Raw genomic sequence first — 22,284 nt, 5'->3', positions numbered from 1 at the left:
CCTACCACGAGCGGGAGTTATGCGTGTAATATCAGTACTAGCTTCTCAATTCAGAACAGTATCCAATGTATTTTGATACGTATCTATTGACTCTGATTGAACCCTAGAACAGATGCATGGCATCACAGATATGACAAAACGTGTCAAAAGTAAATTCCCAGCTAGCGGTCTTCGCCTGTTCATGGTTGTTTGTATAGTGCACTTGGAGTGTGAATACACCAATCTTTACCTAGCAATTGAACACAATAGATTGTCTGTGTGAGGTCAAATTGGACTGCTTTATGGCATGTTCTCAATTAATGGCAGTGGAAAGCATCCGGTCTGTAAAAAATGTAAAAAACACCGGGAAAACAGAACAAGTTGTGATCAAGGGGAATCACTTTATTGTAATATCAAAGCCAAGGGTCCAGTGCAAATCAAGGGTCTGTTATAAAGCAAGGGTCCATTTTAAGTGCATTTATCAATACCGCTCTACATCAGCCCAGCAACAAGGCATCTCTGCTCATCTCTCCATAGCCTACTCTAGTGCTATAATACCATTAAGGTGTAGGGGAAAAGAGGGGTCAGCTCCCATTGACATTTAGATCCCTTGCTCAACCAAAAGTAGAGTTGTTCCAGGCCACATTCGCTGCCTCCATGTCAAAGAAGTTCACGTAAATCCTGAGACACAAGAGGAGTGTTAGTGTATGAACGTTTCATGTGGATTTTACTCTGTGTGTGTGTGTGTGTGTGTCCATTACCTGTCAGGGGAGATGCCCAGGTGTTTGTTGAGCAGTCCACACAGTAGTTTAGAATACTGTTTCTGAGCTCCTTCAATCTTCCCAATGCTGTGAAGGGAGCAGAGGGCACAAGGGTCTCCTTTCCCCCCAAACATCATCAACTGGTCTGGGACGATGTGCACAGCAAGGTACTGAGAGAGAGAGACACACACACAAAGAGAAAACAGAGCATACAATGAGTGGGAGCTGGAACAATCATGTGAAAAATCACGTGATTAAAGGCACAATAAAAATTCCAACCATGACAGTGAAATTGCACAAGTAAACCTTTAGTAAATAAGAACTAGTTGTTTGATTTACAGTATTCCTGTCCTGGACCTATTACAAGTACAGTGAGTAAGACATTTAAAACGTGTTAACCCTCGCAAGGCTGCCGGCCCAGACGGCATCCCTAGCCGCATCCTCAGAGCATGCGCAGACCAGCTGGCTCGTGTGTTTACGGACATATTCAATCTCTCCCTATCCCAGTCTGCTGTCCCCACATGCTTCAAGATGGCCACCATTGTTCCTGTACTCAAGAAGGAAAAAGTAATTGAACTAAATGACTATCGCCCCGTAGTACTCACTTCTGTCATCATGAAGTGCTTTGAGAGACTAGTCAAGGATCATATCACCTCCACCCTACCTGATACCCCAGACCCACTTCCATTTGCTTACCGCCCCAAAAGGTCCACAGACGACGCGATCACCATCACACTGCACACTGCCCTATCCCATCTGGACAAGAGGAATACCTATATAAGAATGCTGTTCATTGACTATAGCTCAGCATTCAACGCCATAGTACATCAACACCACAATTGAGAGCATTTTGTCGGGTTGTATCATCGCCTGATACGGCAACTGCAACCACCCACAACGGCAAGGCTCTCCAGAGGGTGGGGTGGTCTGCACAAAGCATCATCAGGGGCAAACTACTTGCCCTCCAGGACACCAATAGCACATGATGTCACAGGAAGGCCAAAAAGATCATCAAGGACAACAACCACCCGAGCCACTGCCTGTTCACCCCGCTATCATCCAGAAGGCGAGGTCAGTACAGGTGAATCAAAGCTGGGACGAGAGACTGAAAAACAGCTTCTCTCAAGGCCATCAGACTGTTAAACAGCCATCACTAACACAGAGAGGCTGCTGCCTACATACAGACTTGAAATCATTGGCCACTTTAATAAATGGATCACTAGTCACTTTAATAATGCCACTTTATTAATGTTTACATATCTTACATCACTCATCTCAACTGTATATACTGTATTTTATACCATCTATTGCATCTTAGCCTATGCCTCTCTGTCATTGCTCATCCATATTTATATATTCTTATTCCTTTACTTACATTTGTATGTATTCGGTAGTTGTTGTGGAATTGTTAGATTACATGTTAGATATTGCTGCACTGTCGGAACTAGATGCACAAGCGTTTCGCTACACTCGCAATTACATCTGCTAATTATGTACGTGACCAATAACATTTGATTTGACCTGCAGCACGAATCTCGTGTTCCATTTTAGGAATAAGATCTGCGCATGGCCGATGGCCGATTTTATAACAGTTTTGTATTGAGATGCCAAATGGGTCTCAACTGCAAGAAAGGTTCCCTACAATTTAATCTTCACCGCAGAAAAACGCATCAGCATCAAATGAACGAAAATTAGCTCTCTACAACAGGGGCGGGGGGCTTTGCTGTGCCAACTTTGGAAGACTCACCTGCACAGGTTTGCCCATCGCCTTGGCCAGTTCATCTGTTGCCTCAGACAACAGAGCAGGAGGAATGTCACTCTTAGCCACATTAGTATTCACCAAAAACATAGGCATGATGATTGCTTCGCTAACGTTCTCTCTGTCGCAGGGAAATAACCGTGATCAACACAGCTCTGGAGCAAGCTTGAGTGCAGCTTCTTCTTCTGTAAGTTTGTATTTTACTGACTACAACAACAAAATGTGTGCCGCCACCTATTGGGTGGGGTGAAAACTGAGAAACTTTAAGGAAGGGTGAAAACGTACGACCACAGTTTCTAAACCCAGAGGCGCAACATCGCAGGACTTCCAATAGCGCTTGCGAATCAGACAAGTCCGTGGTTTGCTGTTCGAGAAGTGAAATATTCTTCCTTAGTTCTTAATTTTCTCCAAGTGTAAAGTTACAACCTAGCAAATGTCTTAAGTAGTTGAACATGTTATTATTTCAACCTCGTGAAGGTGACAAACTGAAGACATGCCTTTGATTTGACAGCATGCACAGGCGTAGTTTAGCACGAGACGACAGTTAGACCCGATGACACGTTTCCATGCATGATTGTTGTTGTTTTTTTAATACAAAATAATTGATCGAAAAACAGAAGCATTTTGGTTGATGTACATTTTTACATAATTGCTGTGGATAAATGCTTTGATAGTGTTAGAGTTGCGTCAATTCGAATCTGGTATCAGGATAAATATGACAATGAGTCACCGATTGTATGCTATGTATTTTTTATTAGCTAAGCAATAAGTGGTAAATGCAATTTTCGTATATACGGGCTCTCTGTCCCACCTCGCAGGGCAAAACAGAGAATTGACTTGTTCCTGACAAAGATATTATAATATAGCCTGATGACAGTAGTAGTTCCTGCTTCCGAGCCGGCCTGTCAGAGTAGAGACTGGGCGTGGTTTAGACTCACCCAGCCTATCGTTTATTGTTGTCGTACGAGCTGGTACCAGCCCCCGGGGCGCTCCAGTTGATAGATGTAACTTGCTGTGAAGAATATCTTTGCGCTCATGCTCGATACCGTTATCTCGCACCTGGCTCCTGTTATCTAACAAAATACCATTTGTTCTCGCAACACTACGTTCTGAATATCTACGTTCTGAATATGTCTCCCAACTCATTGCACAGTTCCTGTCTTCATGTTATTCTGTATTTTTCCATCATGAGAAAGGCCCATGGCCCTGAAATGGTTAACAATGTTTCAAGTCAGCTATGTTGCAAAACACATACAGACATCCACACAAGCCAACAGCAGATAATATTCAATCACATATATGGTAACGGGCTATAGTGCATAACACAGAATCCTCATAATAGCCTCTGAGAAGAAGTATTTGATTTCATACAATTGGACCCACTTTTTATGTCATGGTAGTAGATACAGAGAGTTAAATAAAACATCTCTCAAAGGGGCCCTGAGCTTTCTTCAATACAATCTGAAGAAATGTGCTGAAGTCCGAAAGATGTAATGTCAATCAAAAATGATCCAAATGTTTTTGATGTTGCACTGAAGTATGCTTAGATTGCATATATGTTAGTTTTATTGTTGTGTAACGTACTCCCGATCAGACTCCAGACGACACAACTTTACATTTAACCGACTGAATCCAAACAACAAGCATTGAGCTATCCGACAAAAGAAAAATGAAGAGAGTAGAGAGACTGTTCAAAACCAATTTTTTTTCCTCTCAGGTGTTGAGTAATGACCAAGAATTGCAAGAGAATGATTAGGTAACTATCCAGATACTCTGAAAATCACAGAGTTATGCATAACTCGGCTATTCTAGTCCACACGTTACAATATTGTGACTTGCTTTTAGAGTAGTTGGTGAGCGAAGAGAGGCTGTCATTGTAGTGCCGTATAGAACATTGTCTATGGAGGGATGAGGCCCTCGGTTCATTCTAGGTTAACTTACTGTTGCGAGTTAGGATAGTGCATTAGCAGTTTTCTTGTTATATCAGGCACAGGAAGTCAGTCAATTAGCCTTTATCAGCTAAATTAGCCTTTAGATAGCTAAATTAGTTTATCGGCCAGCTATATAATCTTGACATCATGGTTGAATTACCGTCCTGGGGTTAGTCTGCTATCACATTAAAAACTGCAAACATTTATTTCTGGTCTATTGCAAAATGTGTAAAATTGCAGGAAATAAGCTGTAAAACAACCAATTTTCCTCTCCGCCCCAAGGTAAAATTAGGAGAATTGCACAAAATTAACTCAACGTAAAAAAATGCATCTCCGCTATCAAGGGGGGCACTAAAATGTTTTGCTACGCATTCATGAAGTCATGCTACCTATCGCACCGCAAAAAGCATGATGGACAATGTGACTTTCATGAGTTTGGAGTTGATATGCAGGTCTCAGGTTTGGGACAAGGACAAGATTCTTGTCTTTCACATTCATTCATTCTTACCACAGTCGTTAAAAGAGAAATAGGAATATGCCCAAACCTTGTAGACTTCTATTGGCCAAATAACTTACCTCTATAATAACACCTTGCTGTGTGGGCCATTTGTGTAAAGATGCATCTGTTTTTTATTATATTAGTGACAGTGTTATTGACTCAGAGGCAAGAATATTATATCTCAGGTTCCTCCTGGGCCCATGCAGGCAGGGGGAGAAGGCTCCTCAAGCGCTGTGGAGACAGTGAATGATGTAAGATCAGTTAAACATTATTGTACTATACTACAAGTATGCTGCAGGTTGTATTTCCCTAATTGCGGTAAAGTAAATATCTTCTGTTCTCACTCAGAACTGGTGTGTGTGTGTGTGTGTGTGAGAGAGAGAGAGAGAGAGAGACACTGAGAATTGGTGTTATTGTTTCTGAGAGGAGAAGAAGTGTAATACCTTCTGTCGCTTTCAGGCTCATCCAGGATCCTTGTACACAGTGGGAGAAGGCACCGCAAGCACTGTGTTGACAGAACGATGTAACAGCAGTTAATCATTGTTTTCTGACAATACAATGCAAAATGGACAGGATCAAACTTAAGTTTTAAAAACATTCACATAAGGGGTCTAATAAGTTGAATCAAGGCCCTTAATCTGTGCTCTTTTTCTCAGGCTGATGTACACTACTACCCCTCCACAAAGCCACGGGTCGACAACGACCAACACCAGCTGCTGAACAGCATCATGACCTCCTTGAATGCCACAGTGTCTAAATGACATTACGAAACCGAAAGAACTGTTGATGGTGGTAACCAAGCTATTAACGGGGGTAGAAGAAGAGCTTGACACTGTCATGGAGCTTAACTTGGATAGCAGGTTTTCTTTAGACAGATTTCAGGGACCTGATGATATTAGATTTTGGACAGGCTTTTACATCTATGGGGCACTGAAAACCTTCTACACATATGTTAGTCTGAAGCTTCCAACTCGGTCTACTGGCGATCTAAAAACTGTCAGGAGGAAAAATCAGAGGATTCACTGAAGTGTGGGGAAAACGCTGTTTCCCCCGAGTTGATGAGATGTTTCTGACTCTTGTTAAATCGAAGCAGGGTTCACAGCAAACCAATACCTCTATGATAGGTATGGAATAAGCAATACCCAAGTTACCAGGATATTTGTCACCTGGGTAAACTTCATGAACAGTGTTTTAAGTAGCATATACATTTGGATGTCAAAGGGTAAAGTTTGCAAACATAGCCCTCAGGTCTTTTAAAAGCTATATAAGGATGCGAGAGTGCTAATTGAGTGTACATAAATAGCCCTGGAGAGACCCTCATACTTTCAGGTTTATGAAAGGCTGCAATACAATGAAAGGTCTCATTGGTATGAGTCCAAACAGTATACCCACATTAATCTCTGACCTCTTCGAGGGTAGCATCTCAGACAACCAAATAGTGTTTGAAAGTGGGCTGGTAAGAAAAACTGAGGCAAATGATGTCATCATGGCAGATAGAGATTTCAGTGTGAGGGAGGCTCTTTTGCAAAGCAGAACATTTGCCTTGTGATATCTCATTTTCTGCACCCCAGTGGCAAAATGGGCATACCAGAGTTGGTAGAGTCCGTGGCCATTGCAAGGGTACGCAGTTTAATGGGCAGGCTTAAGTGGTGGCATATACCACTCACTTACTGGAAGCACATCATCTTTTAACTGTGTGCTCTGCTAATACTATTCTGGACTCCTTTTGTAGACTGAAGGTGTGGTGTGCATGATTTCACGTCATTCAGTACTACAGTCTCTGGCATGTCTGGATATACCCCTACCCAAGGTAGCTATAACCAAACACAATGATTTCACATCTCTAAGGTCTCTCATGCAATCTTGTTTATCAATATTTTGCTGCGAACAGTTTAATTCATCATTGTTGTTGGAGAGACAGTAACCTGGTGGTAGATGAGGGGATCAAAACCTTACTTAAATGCAGGATCTCCCCGGCTATCGTAGGATAGGTTACAGATACATGCATCTATTCTGCTCAGATAGGATTAACTGTTTTCACAAAGCTGTGATATTGCTTGTGAAGATGTAAAATGTAACATTTGGATATTGACTGAAACATTCTGTACACTATATACATTTATACAGTACCAGTTAAAAGTTTGGACACACCTACTCATTCCAGGGTTTTTATTTTTATTACTTTCTACATTGTAGAATAATAGTGAATACATCAAAACTATGAAATAACACATATAGAATCATGTAGTAACCCCCAAAAAAGTGTTCAACCAATCAAAATATATTTTATATTTGAGATTCTTCAAAATAGAATTTGCCTTGATGAAAGCTTTGCACACTCTTGGCATTCTCGCTACCAGCTTAACCTGGAATGCTTTTCCAACAGTTTTGAAGGAGTTCCCACATATGCTGAGCACTTGTTGGCTGCTTTTCCTTCACTTTGCGGTCCTACTCATCCCAAATCATTTCAATTGGGTTGAGGTCGGGTGATTGTGGAGACCAGGTCATCTGATGCAGCACTCAATCACTCTCCTTCTTGGTCAAAAATCCCTTACACAGCCTAAAGGTGTGTTGGGTGATTGTCCTGTTGAAAAATAAATTATAATCCCACTAAGCGCAAACCAGATGGGATGGCGTATCATTGCAGAATCTTGTGGTAGCCATGCTGGTTAAGTGTGCCTTGAATTTTAAATGAATCACTGACAGTGTCACCAGCAAAGCACCCCCACAGCATACTTCACGGTGGGAACCACACATGCTGAGATCATCTATTCACCTACTCTGCGTTTCACAAAGACACTGCAGTTGGAACCAAAAATCTCACATTTGGACTCGTCAGACTACAGAACAGATTTCCACCGGTCTAATGTCCATTGTTCGTGTTTCTTGGCCCAAGAAAGTCTCTTCTTCTTATTGATGTCCTTTAGTAGTGGTTTCTTTACAGAAATTCGACCAAGAAGGCCTGATTCCTGCAATATCCTCTGAACAGTTGATGTTGAGATGTGTCTGTTACTTGAACTCTGTGAAGCATTTATTTGGGATGCAATTTCTGAGGATGGTAACTCTCATGTACATATCCTCTGCAGCAGAGATAACTGGGTCTTCTTTTCCTGTGGCGGTCCTCATGAGAGCCAGTTTCATCAAAGCGCTTGATGGTTTTTGGGACTGCACTTGAAGACTCTTTCAAAGTTCCTGACATCTTCCGTATTGACTGCCCTTCATGTCTGAAAGTAATGATGGACTGTCATTTCTCTTTGCTTATTTGAGCTGTTCTTACCATAATATGAACTTGGTCTTTTACCAAATAGAGCTATCTTCTGTGTACCACCGCTACCTTGTCACAACACAACTGATTGGCTCAAACGCATTAAGAAGGAAAGAAATTCCACAAATTAACTTTTAACAAGGCACACCTGTTAATTGAAATGCATTCCAGGCGACTACCTCGTGAAGCTGGTTGAGAGAATGCCAAGAGTGTTCAACATTACTATATTTACTGTATAGGAAAATCACTGACACAGGTCAGGACATTTACCTATTCTTATAGGTCTAAGATTTTTGTATTGGCCTTTCTGGAGGGCTGGTGCTATCTCTGCTCCTGGGAACAGCAGCTTGGGGGTGCAGGTTTGATGCCGGTGCTGATTGGATCCAGAAGGCCAAACAGAAATCCAGCCACATGACTGCACTTCTCACCTGCCCCAGCCACACAGGTACAGTGGGTCCTTTTGAATTTGACAGAATGTACCCCCCTATCGATTGCAGAATGCAACACGTTGTTTACATTATGATGTAAAAGTAAAATAAGGCCTATCTTCATACTGTACTGTTTTTGGTACGACCTTCAAAAGAAACAGGTAAATAGCAACCACTAGTGGCTGTTCAGGCTACAGCACATCTGCTCTGTACTGGGTCTTGGTTACGGAATGTAGGAAATAAATGGGACATTGAAGGTCCAATCAAAGAGCCAGAATCTATTGTATTTGTGTGTTGGGCTGGAGTTGATTGGAATATTCAATCACATAATGTACTAACGTTTTGTTTACAGTTAGATAGGCTACGCCTGATTGGAGCTAGTTGAGGAATGCTCACCTCCATTCTCTTATTTTTTTTAAAGGAACTCAGTCCTGCTTTAAACTTACTCTTGAAAGTTGTAATCGTAGAATGCACAAGGTGCAATTTCGAAATTGGGTAGTGCATCATCAGTTCCTCTTGTCATGTTAGTGATTGCATACCTTAGAGAGCTATTTATATCTTGTCAGAAATGCCCCGATCAACTAGCCTATGTTCACTAACTTTTTATTTATTTAGGTTTTTTAACCCATAGATATTGTTGTCATTTTTTTGGGCACTCAAATATCACATGAATACACATTAGACATGGCCAAATGTATAGAATTGCAATAAAATTTGCTTTAAAACTTTTCTCCGCCAACAAGAGGGGAATGAACAGTTTGTCATGAACAATGCTTGTGCCCATAGATATAGACATGGTGTGTGCTTGCGCACAAGATGGGCGCGGGATGTTCCCCAATGCTGGAAGAGGGGCCCGAGTGAAAGTTTGGGAACCCCTGGCGTAGATCACTAATTTTGCCCATTCTAATGTTCAATCGAACAGTAACTGAATGCCTCGATGCCCATCTGCCTGCTGTAGGATCGAAACATTTTTGTGATAATAATAAATACAAAATATTGGTTCCTTTTGCGTCATGCTGATGGCATAGTCAGGATTTGGCTTAAACACCAGGCTGTTCTAGAGGCAAAGGGGGTCCAACATGGTACTAGATGGGTGTACCGAATAAACTTATATACCTTTATGTATACAAAACATTGACATACACTGACCAGGTGAATTCAAGTGAAAGCTATGATATTGATGAAATTTGTTAAATCCACTTCAATCAGTGTCGATGAAGGGGAGGATACAGGTTAAAGGATTTTTAAGCCTTGAGACAATTGAGACATGGATTTTGTATGTGTGCCATTCAGAGGGTGATTGGGCAAGACAAAATATTTCAGTGCCTTTTAAGAGGTTATGGTAGTAGTAGATGCTAGGCGCACCAGTTTGTGTCGAGAACTGCAACGCAGCTGGGTTTTTCACCCTCAACCGTTTCCAGTGTGTATCAAGAATGGTCAACCACCATTCTCTCTTTCTTTCTCTCTCTCGGAGGACCTGAGCCCTAGGACCATGCCCCAGGAATACCTGACATGATGACTCCTTGCTGTCCCCAGTCCACCTGGCTGTGCTGCTGCTCCAGTTTCAACTGTTCTGCCTTATTATTATTCGACCATGCTGGTCATTTATGAATATTTGAACATCTTGGCCATGTTCTGTTATAATCTCCACCCGGCACAGCCAGAAGAGGACTGGCCACCCCACATAGCCTGGTTCCTCTCTAGTTTTCTTCCTAGGTTTTGGCCTTTCTAGGGAGTTTTTCCTAGCCACCGTGCTTCTACACCTGCATTGCTTGCTGTTTGGGGTTTTAGGCTGGGTTTCTGTACAGCACTTTGAGATATCAGCTGATGTACGAAGGGCTATATAAATAAATTTGATTTGATTTGATTTGAACCACCTAAAGCACATCCAGACAATTTTACACAACTGTGGGAAGCATTGGAGTCAACATAGGCCAGAAATACTATGGAAAGCATTCGACACCTTGTAGAGTCTAGGCCTTGACAAATTGAACCTGTTCTGAGGGCAAAAGGGGGTGTAACTCAATATTAGGAAGGTGTTATTAATGTTTGGTATACTCAGTGTATACAGTGCCTTGCGAAAGTATTTGGCCCCCTTGAACTTTGCGACCTTTTGCCACATTTCAGGCGTCAAACATAAAGATATAAAACTGTATTTTTTGTGAAGAATCAACAACAAGTGGGACACAATCATGAAGTGGAACGACATTTATTGGATATTTCAAACTTTTTTAACAAATCAAAAACTGAAAAATTGGGCGTGCAAAATTATTCAGCCCCCTTAAGTTAATACTTTGTAGCGCCACCTTTTGCTGCGATTACAGCTGTAAGTCGCTTGGGGTATGTCTCTATCAGTTTTGCACATCGAGAGACTGACATTTTTTTCCCCATTCCTCCTTGCAAAACAGCTCGAGCTCAGTGAGGTTGGATGGAGAGCATTTGTGAACAGCAGTTTTCAGTTCTTTCCACAGATTCCTGATTGGATTCAAGTCTGGACTTTGACTTGGCCATTGTAACACCTGGATATGTTTATTTTTGAACCATTCCATTGTAGATTTTGCTTTATGTTTTGGATCATTGTCTTGTTGGAAGACAAATCTCCATCCCAGTCTCAGGTCTTTTGCAGACTCCATCAGGTTTTCTTCCAGAATGGTCCTGTATTTGGCTCCATCCATCTTCCCATCAATTTTAACCATCTTCCCTGTCCCTGCTGAAGAAAAGCAGGCCCAAACCATGATGCTGCCACCACCATGTTTGACAGTGGGGATGGTGTGTTCAGCTGTGTTGCTTTTACACCAAACATAATGTTTTGCATTGTTGCCAAAAAGTTCAATTTTGGTTTCATCTGACCAGAGCACCTTCTTCCACATGTTTGGTGTGTCTCCCAGGTGGCTTGTGGCAAACTTTAAACAACACTTTTTATGGATATCTTTAAGAAATGGCTTTCTTGCCACTCTTCCATAAAGGCCAGATTTGTGCAATATACGACTGATTGTTGTCCCATGGACAGAGTCTTCCACCTCAGCTGTAGATCTCTGCAGTTCATCCAGAGTGATCATGGGCCTCTTGGCTGCATCTCTGATCAGTCTTCTCCTTGTATGAGCTGAAAGTTTAGAGGGACGGACAGGTCTTGGTAGATTTGCAGTGGTCTGATACTCCTTCCATTTCAATATTATCGCTTGCACAGTGCTCCTTGGGATGTTTAAAGCTTGGGAAATCTTTTTGTATCCAAATCCGGCTTTAAACTTCTTCACAACAGTATCTCGGACCTGCCTGGTGTGTTCCTTGTTCTTCATGATGCTCTCTGCGCTTTTAACAGACCTCTGAGACTATCACAGTGCAGGTGCATTTATACGGAGACTTGATTACACACAGGTGGATTGTATTTATCATCATTAGTCATTTAGGTCAACATTGGATCATTCAGAGATCCTCACTGAACTTCTGGAGAGAGTTTGCTGCACTGAAAGTAAAGGGGCTGAATATTTTTGCACGCCCAATTTTTCAGTTTTTGATTTGTTAAAAAAGTTTGAAATATCCAATAAATGTCGTTCCACTTCATGATTGTGTCCCACTTGTTGTTGATTCTTCACAAAAAAATACAGTTTTATATCTTTATGTTTGAAGCCTGAAATGTGGCAAAAGGTCGCAAAGTTCAAGGGGGCCGAATACTTTCGCAAGGCACTGTATCTTCTATTTATAAACTGGGTGGTTTGAGCCCTGAATGCTGATTGCCTGACAGCCATGGTATAGCAGACTGTATACTACAGTTATGACAAAACATTTATTTGTACTGCTCTTATTACGTTGTTAACCAGTTTATGATAGCAATAAGGCATCTCGGGTTTGTGGTATATGGCCAATATACCACAGCAAAGGGCTGTACCAAGGCACTCTGCGTTGCATTGTGCCTAAGAACAGCCCTTAGCCGTGGTATATTGGCCATATACCACACCCCCTCATGCCTTATTGCTTAAATGTCTTATATCCGCCTTGATAGAATGGAGTTGAGTGTTCCTCAGCTAGATCAGAGCAGGACGTATTTCGATTTCTTCCTGGTCTGAATGTCCTAGCTACAGTTGAAGTCAGAAGTTTACATACACCTTAGCCAAATACATTTAAACTCAGTTTTTCACAACTCCTGACATTTAATTCTAGTAAAAATTCCCTCTTTTAGGTCAGTTAGGATCACCACTTTATTTTAAGAATGTGAAATGTCAGAATAATAGTAGAGAGTGATTTATTTCAGCTTTTATTTCTTTCATCACATTCCCAGTGGGTCAGAAGTTTACATACACTCAATTAGTATTTGCTAGCGTTGCCTTTAAATTTTTTAACTTGGGTCAAACGTTTTGGGTAGCCTTCCACAAGCTTCCCACAATAAGTTGGGTGTCACGGGTTACTAGGAGTGGAAGGTGTAGAGAGTTCAATGATTTAATTCTCAGGAGAAAACGGTCACCGTAAATGTATCCTCAAGCACATTCAATGGAGACCCTCAAAGACAAGGCCCTTGTAGTGGTGTGTGTGTGTGTGTGTGTGTGTGTGTGTGTACACACTGACCAACTCAAAACACAGGGCAAACGATCCAGAGAACAAAACACATCCACAATCGACAGAGAACACAAAATAATCCCGCACAAACCTAGGCGGGCCGAACGGGCTTAAATAGACCAAAATCAAGAAACACAAAAGGAACAGGTGCAACTAATAAGACTAAACAAACAGAAAAGGAAAAAGGGATCGGTGGCGGCTAGTAGAGACCGGTGGGTGAATTTTGGCCCATTCCTCCTGACAGAGCTGGTGTAACTGAGTCAATTTTGTAGGCCTCCTTGCTCGCACATGCTTTTTCAGTTCTGCCCACAAATTGTCTATAGGATTGAGGTCATGGCTTTGTGATGGCCACTCCAAAACCTTGACTTTGTTGTCCTTAAGCCATTTTGCAAAAACTTTGGAAGTATGCTTGGGGTCATTGTCCATTTGGTATACCCATTTGCGACCAAGCTTTAACTTCCTGACTGATGTCTTGAGATGTTGCTTCAATATATCCACAGAATTGTCCTCCCTCATGATGCCATCTGTTTTGTGAAGCGCACAAATGCCTCCTGCAGCAAAGCACAACATGATACTGCCACCCCCGTGCTTCACGGTTGGGATGGTGTTCTTCGGCTTGCAAGCCCCAATCTTTTTCCTCTAAACATAACAATGGTCATTATGGCCAAACAGTTCTATTTTTGTTTCATCAGACCAGAGTACATTTCTCCAAAAAGTACGATCTTTGTCTCCATGTGCAGTTGCAAACCATAGTCTGGCTTTTTTATGGCGGTTCTGGAGCAGTGGCTTCTTCCTTGCTGAGCGGCCTTTCAGGTTATGTCGATATAGGACTTGTTTTACTGTGGGTACCCGTTTCCTCCAGGATCTTAACATGGTCCTTTGCTGTTGTTCTGGGATTGATTTGCACTTTTCGCACCAAAGTACGTTCGTCGCTAGGAGACAGAACGCGTCTCCTTCCTGAGCGGTGTTGGATTCGACATTTTAAACATTGAGATATTAAAGACATGACAGATCAGACGCATAGTATATTAAGGGGTGAAAGAGACTGGGTCTCTGTAGAAAGACAGATAGCTGTGGAAGGTGTTGGATGACGAGGAGAGCAACGTGTTGATACAGGGGAGACAGATGGACATCTGTGGATTAGATGAAGGAAGGGTTGAGGTCAGGAGGTGAGGACAGATTCTCATCTGGGAGTAATAAATGTTTGGTATCCTGTTACCCTCTTTATTCTCTTCCTGTGAAACCATAAGATGTAACCATTGGAGAGAAGGAGGAGGGTCTTAAGTGGGATATATATATATATACAGTGGGGCAAAAAAGTATTTAGTCAGCCACCAATTGTGCAAGTTCTCCCACTTAAAAAGATGAGAGAGGCCTGTAATTTTCATCATAGGTACACTTCAACTATGACAGATAAAATGAGAAAAAAAATCCAGAAAATCACATTGTAGGATTTTTCATTCATTTATTTGCAAATGATGGTGGAAAATAAGTATTTGGTCAATAACAAAAGTTATCTCAATACTTTGTTATATACCCTTTGTTGGCAATGACAGAGGTCAAATGTTTTCTGTAAGTCTTCACAAGGTTTTCACACACTGTTGCTGGTATTTTGGCCCATTCCTCCATTCAGATCTCCTCTAGAGCAGTGATGTTTTGGGGCTGTTGCTGGGCAACACGGACTTTCAACTCCCTCCAAAGATTTTCTATGGGGTTTAGATCTGGAGACTGACCAGCCCCTCTCCAGGACCTTGAAATGCTTCTTACGAAGCCACTCCTTCGTTGCCCGGGCGGTGTGTTTGGGATCATTTTCATGATGAAAGACCCAGCCACGTTTCATCTTCAATGCCCTTGCTGATGGAAGGAGGTTTTTACTCAAAATCTCACGATACATGGCCCCATTCATTCTTTCCTTTACATGGATCAGTCGTCCTGGTCCCTTTGCAGAAAAACAGCCCCAAAGCATGATGTTTCCACCCCCATGCTTCACAGTAGGTATGGTGTTCTTTGGATGCAACTCAGCATTATATGTCCTCCAAACACGACGAGTTGAGTTTTTACCAAAAAGTTATATTTTGGTTTGATCTGACCATATGACATTCTCCCATTCTTCTTCTGGATCATCCAAATGCTCTCTAGCAAACTTCAGATGGGCCTGGACATGTACTGGCTTAATCAGGGGGACACGTCTGGCACTGCAGGATTAGAGTCCCTGGCAGCGTAGTGTGTTACTGATGGTAGGCTTTGTTACTTTGGTCCCAGCTCTCTGCAGGTCATTCACTAGGTGTGATTCTGGGATTTTTGCTCACCGTTCTTGTGATCACTTTGACCCCACAGGGTGAGATTTTGCGTGGAGCCCCAGATCGAGGGAGATTATCAGTGGTCTTGTATGTCTTCCATTTTCTAATAATTGCTCCCACGGTTGATTTCTTCAAACCAAGCTGCTTACCTATTGCAGATTCAGTCTTCCCAGCCTGGTGCAGGTCTAAAATTGTGTTTCTGGTGTGCCGTTTGACATCTCTTTGGTCTTGGCCATAGTGGAGTTTGGAGTGTGACTGTTTGAGGTTGTGGACAGGTGTCTTTTATACTGATAACAAGTTCAAACAGGTGCCATTAATACAGGTAACGAGTGGAGGACAGTCAAATACTTATTTTCCACCATAATTTGCAAATAAATTCATTAAAAATCCTACAATGGATTTTTTTTCTCATTTTGTCTGTCATAGTTGAAGTGTACATATGATAAAAATTACAGGCCTCTCATCTTTTTAAGTGGGAGAACTTGCACAATTGGTGGCTGACTAAATACTTTTTTGCTCCACTGTATATCTGAATGGGACAAATGTTGTGTTGTCTGAATACAGCTGTACAGAACCTTTGGGAAGATTTAAACTTGGTTAAAGCTTCTCCAGTGTCCGTGAGTTATTTACTTTGAAAAATAAGAACCTAACAGCGGTATGACGACTGCGTGGTCCCATGGTGTTTATACTTGCATACTATTGTTTGTACAGATGAATTATAGGTGAAATAATCTGTCTGTAAACAATTGTTGGAAAAATGACTTGTGTCATCCACAAAATAGATGTCCTAACCGACTTGCCAAAACTATAGTTTGTTAACAAGAAATTTGAGGAGTGGTTGAAAAATAGGTTTTAATGACTCTAACCTAAGTGTATGTAAACTTCCGACTTCAACTGTACCCTGAGAGTTTGAAACGGTACAGTATACAGTGGTTTTAAATTAAGCTACAAATTTGTAGAGCCCTCCTGTATTGAGGCGAATTATATTTTATATCTTGCTCTCTGTTAAGTTGAAATGGCACTTCAAGAATAAAAAAAAATACAGTAAAAAAAAAAATATACATTTCCAACATCATAACCACTAACGTTACACCTTTTCCCACCAACTGCACACATTTGACTGCCTTCTGCAAATAATGCCCATCTCGAATAATAAACATTCTATACTGTATCCCATGTAGATCATGCTCCTCTGGATCCCGCTGAGTGTATTCTCTACCAGCAAGGTTGAGTGGATGTCACTATGACACTTATTAGGTCTGCTACCACTCTATACATTGTCTTGACTAGGACTAAAGAAGCACTTGTAACAGAGATGCTTCATCCAACTGATCCTAGATCTGAGGTTCGGGGCAACTCCTCCCCCAATTATCTCATCACCACCACTCAAAATTCACAGCGAAACACAGGTCGAACTTGTCTGTTTTCAACATGAATTAAAATGGTTGTTATCAGGTTTCAGGTTTCTAATAGTGTATATACACTAATTTAATATATACACTATTTAAAAAAGTTGTCTATTTGTATTATGTTAAATGTTCTAATGGTGCAAATGTTCTATGGTGCATTACCTCAGCAAAATGCACCACGCTGTATGTTTGCTTGCTTAGGCAGGCTGAAAGACCAACATGTCATGTTGCTTTAAAACTGATGAGCAGACCAGTGTGGAAGTGTCCTTACATTTAACAAATACTGTAGTACTGTAGAGATGTACTTTTTCCTTGTGTATCTTGGCTTTGTGGTTTCATGTATTGCACTGTTTAAACGTCTTCTGTGAGTAACTTAGAATCAATCTAGGCAAGATACTGTAAATGCACACTGACAGCTTTGCAAGAGAGAATATAAACCATTTAAAACCACTGTGTGACATATCTTGGAGTAAAACAAACGTATTAAACAACTTGAATACTTGTCCGTTCCGTTTTTTAGTTTAAAAAAAAAACAAAAAACTGTATTCTCCATGTATCATAGATTTCAGATGTTATTATATGTATCAAACACACCTAAAGGGATAAGAAATGAGAAACCACTTTCTTACATGCATTTCCAATCATAAAATCCCAGAGGTTGCTTTATTTTCACTTGAGAAACAGAGACCATCATCCTTCCAACTATCCTCCCATCCCATCACTCATCACCCTTCCTCCTCTCCACCGCCTTCACCCTTCCCTCCAGGATGCTCAGGCGGTCTTCCATGTGGATTGTCTTTTCTGATCCGTAGCTGGCAAGCCCCAGAAGAGCACACCCGAGCACCAGGCCTGCCAACCGGACAGCTGTGGTGTCTGAACCAGCCTTGACGTCGCTGACGATCAGGCCGAAGAGCCACAGCGCTGTGCCCGCCTTCAGCATCCAGAACACCCTCCTCACCACGCCCACCAATAGGCGCAGGACAATGGACAGCACCCAGTAGCCAATCAGAGCCAGCAGAGCCCATTGACCTACCGAGGCCACGCCCTCTGGTGTGAAGTGAGGGAACGGCAGCTGGACTGAGAGATGGAGGGAGAGAGAGGACACGTGTTTAAATATTGCCCGGGGGTAATTCAATTATTTTGTCTATCTTTACTCTTGAACTTGAGTGAATTCAAAGAGCAATCTCTTTGAAAACCAATAGCCTGTGTGCGGTTTAGATCCTATTAGAGAGATCAAATCACAGACACAAGAGGAAGAATTCAAACCCACACTTCCCAGTTCCCATATTACAGAGAGGAAATGCAAGTTCTTCTCAGACACAGGTTTGACGGACTAAAAGTGAGCATTTAATGTGTGCAAGTGAGAGCAATACATGATGATTTTAGCTCTCTAAACCCAAAGTAGATGTGATGTAGAAAGAATGAACCTACACACACATGCGGTCACCCACCATCAACCCCTGTGACCCTGAGGATCTCTGTGACGTAAACCGCGATGACATTCAGGCCGCTGGCAGCTCCTTCAGCCAGAAACCGGATCAACATCTCAAAGAACTAAGAGGGGGGGAGGGGAGGGTGAGAAGAATTTTGACATGGCTTACAGTACAGCTTACATATTTGTACTGTAAGGGGAGAATTAAAACATTTACTCCGGTGAAAGAAATATTCTAGTCCTATTCTAGAGTAGAGGGCCATACATTCACTTTAAAGTGGCCAACGAAGTCAGCCCACTATTCCCCTGCGTGTATAGCTTACTTTATGTACAGTAAAATGTATTTCTTACCATTATCCTGTAGTGAGTGATAGAGCAGCACAACTGACAGTGACAAGTAATACCAATTAGAACGACCACAGCTGTTGCTACAAGGTCAGCTGTCAATCAGTATAAAACAGGTGGCGTCTGCAGGTGTGGGTCACTGATTCAATCATCCCACTCAACACTGACCTAGATCTTTTCTACGAGTGGCAGGCATGTTTGATTCCTACAATACAGGTTGTCTTTGATCATGCCGTTAGTTAGTTTAGTTAAACCCAATGGTCAGTCGGTCACCATACAAGTGCAATCCACTTGTACTGAGCGAAATTATTGAGTCCCTATGCTCAAATGGCGTTCCCAGCTGGCATCATAGGGGTGTTGTTGATGACGTAACACGTGTATGTGTGTGTGTGGTGTGTGAGATCGAAGCTGTCCTGTTATTTAAAAAAATAAAAAAGACAGCTGACGGCTGGACCGATAACCCCCCCCCCCCCCACACACACACACAGTGACGGCTTAGCTGAGGTCAAGGGTAGTCATAGTAGGACAGCCTAACTCCGCTGCACCTGTTGCTACCCTACACAAGCAGCACTGTTTAGTGTGTCAGAGCAGGCCAGAGACAACTGGCCATCACGGTCACCTTGTAATGTGTCCGCATGGAACATTTAAAAAGGCCAACTGAAAATCTAAAACATGGCCATTAATGTGGCTATGTACAGTTACACAAACCATACCCACAATTGGCATCAAATGAAAGAGTGATGCAGTCATTCTGTATAACACACATGCTGTATGAAGTGACTGACATGTGCCCTGCAAACAGAGCTACAAGGAGCTTTGTTTTGGGCCTATTGTCAGAGGAGAGGTTAGTTAGATGAGGAACCTGGTGGTTTCTTACCATGGCCATGGTATAGACGTTCTCTTGACCAAGTACTGACTCTAGATACAACAGCACACTCTGGGGTAGGGCGCACAGAGTAGTGGCAGCAAGGGAGAGGGTGCATGGATATAAGCATACATGAAATTAGGGCAGAGTAGAGGGGAGATTAGAGGAGAGATTATCGGGTAGTGGGGCAAGGGAAGAGAGGGAGATATAGGTCAGAGAAGAAAAGGATATGGGGAGGGGAGGTGAGTGGAGGAGGTGAGGAAGCAAGGAATACAGTAAGATTTGAGAAAGAATTTTAGTTGACAGAAAACCACAATTAAGCAATGCTTTTAAATGTAGCAAATGTCACCCTTAAAAGAAGATAGTTAATTGATTAATGAATAGAATAACACAGGAAACAGGGGAGAAATCATTAGTCCAAACGAGGGTTTTTAATTACACAAATTCTGGTAGGTCCCTCCCCGTCTCGTACCGTTAAGAAAAGAAACGGCGTAATAAATACGCCCCGGGATTAAGTGCTGGTTAGATTTACTCAAATAGTCTACTATTAGGTAGCATACATTTTATGGCATATTTTCCTATCCTCCTTACCTCAACAGTCGATTCGATTACATTGGTTCCCACCACGGACTCCACGTATTTGTGGACATCTTTGCAGGTCCCCGTGACCAGGGACCGGAGGCTGACTGATGCCTGGGCCGCTTGAGGGCTTTCCTCCGAAGGCATGGCCTGCACGACGCATCGCGCTGCCAAGCCAAGCATCAAAACAAGCGTGGATAATAAAACGGGTATTGAGGATGAATCTGCACGGTTGTAGGAAGTCATGTTGGGAAATCAAAATGTACGCTCATTCAAGTGATAATAGAAGAGGCAATTATATTTAAAAAACGGTTTCTTGAGGATCAGCGCCTTGATCTATAGAGCCCAGATCGATGTATGTGCAAATGTTTCAAACGGCGTATTAAAAAGCAGGTTTAAAAATGGCTTCTGTTGTCAGTCAGTCATTCAAACAAAGCGACCGAGCTGTAGCTAGTTAGACCTATTATTGGCTTGCTCTGCAGGGGTATTAAAATATTGCAAACTTCTTGAGAAAACATAATTAGCTGGGCCCTATAGTCTAGTAGGCTACTCGTTGGTTGTATGATCAAACATGCACGTTATTAAATCACTTAATATCAGCTCAGCGGCTGATTTTTTAAAAATGATAAACTTTGGCAATGTTACCACAAACCAGGGCACCGTTCAAGGACATTTAATATTAACACAATGCCTATATTTGGTATTGAACGGGTTAAGAATAGAATGACGTTAATTTCTAGAAATGTATCCTTTCCCTGCGGTGGTACAGTATATTTTAACGTCAAGGTTATTGATTTACTTTACAAGTTTCTTTTTCGGTTTGCGCAAAAAAAAGAAAAGCTACGTTTTTGCAGGCGCGATGACGTTGTCTTGACCATGCGCGGGTCCTCAATTTTTCGTGTTGGGCTTCAGTATTCCACACGGATGTTGGTATATATTCCTTTGTTCCAGGGTTTGCATCAAGTTCAACACCACTATGGATTGTCTTGCATAAAAGCTTGTTTTTATAGGTATACTACGCCGTAGATGCTGCTGCCCTATAGGCGCTCCTTTCCGTCAAGCGATGCTGGCTTCTGGTTTAGTACAATGCGACAGCTCTTCCTTCAAACCGGTCTGGGAGACAAGGGGGAGGGGGCGTTTTGGTGCCTTCAGAAAGTATTCACAACCCTAGATTTCCCCCACATTTTGTTGTTACAGCCCGAATTTAAAATTGATTACATTTTGATTTTAGTGTCACCCCATAATGTTAAATTGGAATAATGCTTTTCGAATTTTTTTCAAATTAATTAAAAATAAGCTTAAATTGTCTTGAGTCAAATTTATTCAACCTCGTTATGACAAGCCTAATACTCTGTTCAGGAGTAAAAATGTGGTTAACAAATCACAAGTTGCATGGACTTATTTTGTATACAAATAAGTGGTTAACATTAATGTTTAACCCCATCTCTTACAATTATCTGTAAGGTCCCTCAATCTTGCAGTGAATTTCAAGCACGGATTCAACCACAAAGACCAGGGAGGTTTTTCAATGCCTCAAATGGCACTGATTGGTAGATGTGTACAAATAAAAAAGCATACGCTGAATATCCCTTTAAGTATGGTGTTTATTAATTAGGCTTTGGATGGTGTATCAATACAACCAGTCTACAAAGATACAGGCGTCCTTCCTAACTCAGTTGCCGGAGAGAAAGGAAACTGCTCAGGGATTTCACCATGAGACTAATCTCTCGTGGACAGATTCACATGTAAACGGCAAGTGAAGTGACAACTTTGCAAGAATTTTACTTCTGGGTAACTGAGATTACCATAAGGCCAATGATGATTTTAAAACAGTTTGAGTTTAATGGTTGTGATATGAGAAAACTGAGGATGGTTCAACAACATATAAGCTACTCCACAATACTAACCTAGATGGAATCCTGTACTTGAATAAAAATGTTCCAAAACATGCATCCTGTTTCTTACAACACACTTAAGTAACACTACAAAAATGTAGCGAAGAAATGCACTTTTTGTCCTGAATACAAAGCACATCACTGAGTACCATGTCTTATTTTCAAGCATAGGGGTGGCTTCATCATGTTATGGGTATGCTTGTCTTTGGCAAGGACTAAGGAGTTTTTTTGGGGTGGATGAAAATAAACAAAATACAACTAAGCACTAGCAAAATCCTAGAAGAAA

General features: G+C 41.7%; 2 protein-coding genes across 5 annotated transcripts; both read right to left on the bottom strand.

The window, feature by feature from the left end:
• Positions 1–360: 360 nt before the first annotated feature.
• LOC110488642 (macrophage migration inhibitory factor) lies at positions 361–3,061 on the bottom strand. 2 transcript variants are annotated; one of them, XM_021560947.3, is made up of 4 exons: positions 2,488–2,708; positions 741–910; positions 581–660; positions 361–533 (listed from the first exon to the last, which is right to left on the bottom strand). In XM_021560947.3, the coding sequence occupies exons 1-3, from the start codon at positions 2,593–2,595 to the stop codon at positions 594–596; spliced, it is 345 nt and encodes a 114-aa protein (XP_021416622.1). In that variant the 5' UTR covers positions 2,596–2,708; the 3' UTR covers positions 361–533; positions 581–593. The 2 variants fall into 2 exon arrangements, with proteins under 2 accessions (XP_021416622.1, XP_021416621.1); XM_021560946.3 differs by having other exon boundaries at positions 361–660; positions 2,488–3,061.
• A 14,455-nt stretch (positions 3,062–17,516) lies between these two features.
• On the bottom strand, positions 17,517–21,253 carry LOC110488637 (uncharacterized). 3 transcript variants are annotated; one of them, XM_021560932.3, is made up of 4 exons: positions 20,116–21,228; positions 19,537–19,596; positions 18,334–18,436; positions 17,517–17,959 (listed from the first exon to the last, which is right to left on the bottom strand). In XM_021560932.3, exons 1-4 carry the CDS (start codon positions 20,347–20,349, stop codon positions 17,601–17,603), a joined length of 756 nt encoding a protein of 251 aa, XP_021416607.2. In that variant the 5' UTR covers positions 20,350–21,228; the 3' UTR covers positions 17,517–17,600. The 3 variants fall into 3 exon arrangements, with proteins under 3 accessions (XP_021416607.2, XP_090054345.1, XP_021416608.2); XM_090198219.1 differs by having other exon boundaries at positions 18,314–18,436; positions 20,116–21,222; XM_021560933.3 differs by lacking the exon at positions 19,537–19,596 and having other exon boundaries at positions 20,116–21,253.
• Positions 21,254–22,284: the final 1,031 nt, after the last annotated feature.

Source organism: Oncorhynchus mykiss, chromosome 14, assembly GCF_057628025.1.
Source record: "Oncorhynchus mykiss isolate SJ-2025 chromosome 14, ASM5762802v1, whole genome shotgun sequence".
In the NCBI taxonomy this organism is placed as follows: Eukaryota; Metazoa; Chordata; class Actinopteri; order Salmoniformes; family Salmonidae; genus Oncorhynchus; species Oncorhynchus mykiss.
Note: the sequence above shows the minus strand (reverse complement) of the source record. Positions and strands in the feature narration are given on the sequence as shown.

Excerpts from the sequence above, each read along its gene's own strand:
- LOC110488637 (XM_021560932.3), bottom strand. The coding sequence starts at position 20,349 with ATGACTTCCTACAACCGTGCAGATTCATCCTCAATACCCGTTTTATTA. Across the intron at positions 18,437-19,536 it reads ACGTCTATACCATGGCCATG|TTCTTTGAGATGTTGATCCG; the intron begins GTAAGAAACCAC and ends CCCCCCTCTTAG. Across the intron at positions 17,960-18,333 it reads CAGGGTCACAGGGGTTGATG|TCCAGCTGCCGTTCCCTCAC; the intron begins GTGGGTGACCGC and ends TCCATCTCTCAG.
- LOC110488642 (XM_021560946.3), bottom strand. The coding sequence starts at position 2,595 with ATGCCTATGTTTTTGGTGAATACTAATGTGGCTAAGAGTGACATTCCT. Across the intron at positions 911-2,487 it reads CGATGGGCAAACCTGTGCAG|TACCTTGCTGTGCACATCGT; the intron begins GTGAGTCTTCCA and ends TCTCTCTCTCAG. Across the intron at positions 661-740 it reads CTGGGCATCTCCCCTGACAG|GATTTACGTGAACTTCTTTG; the intron begins GTAATGGACACA and ends CTTGTGTCTCAG.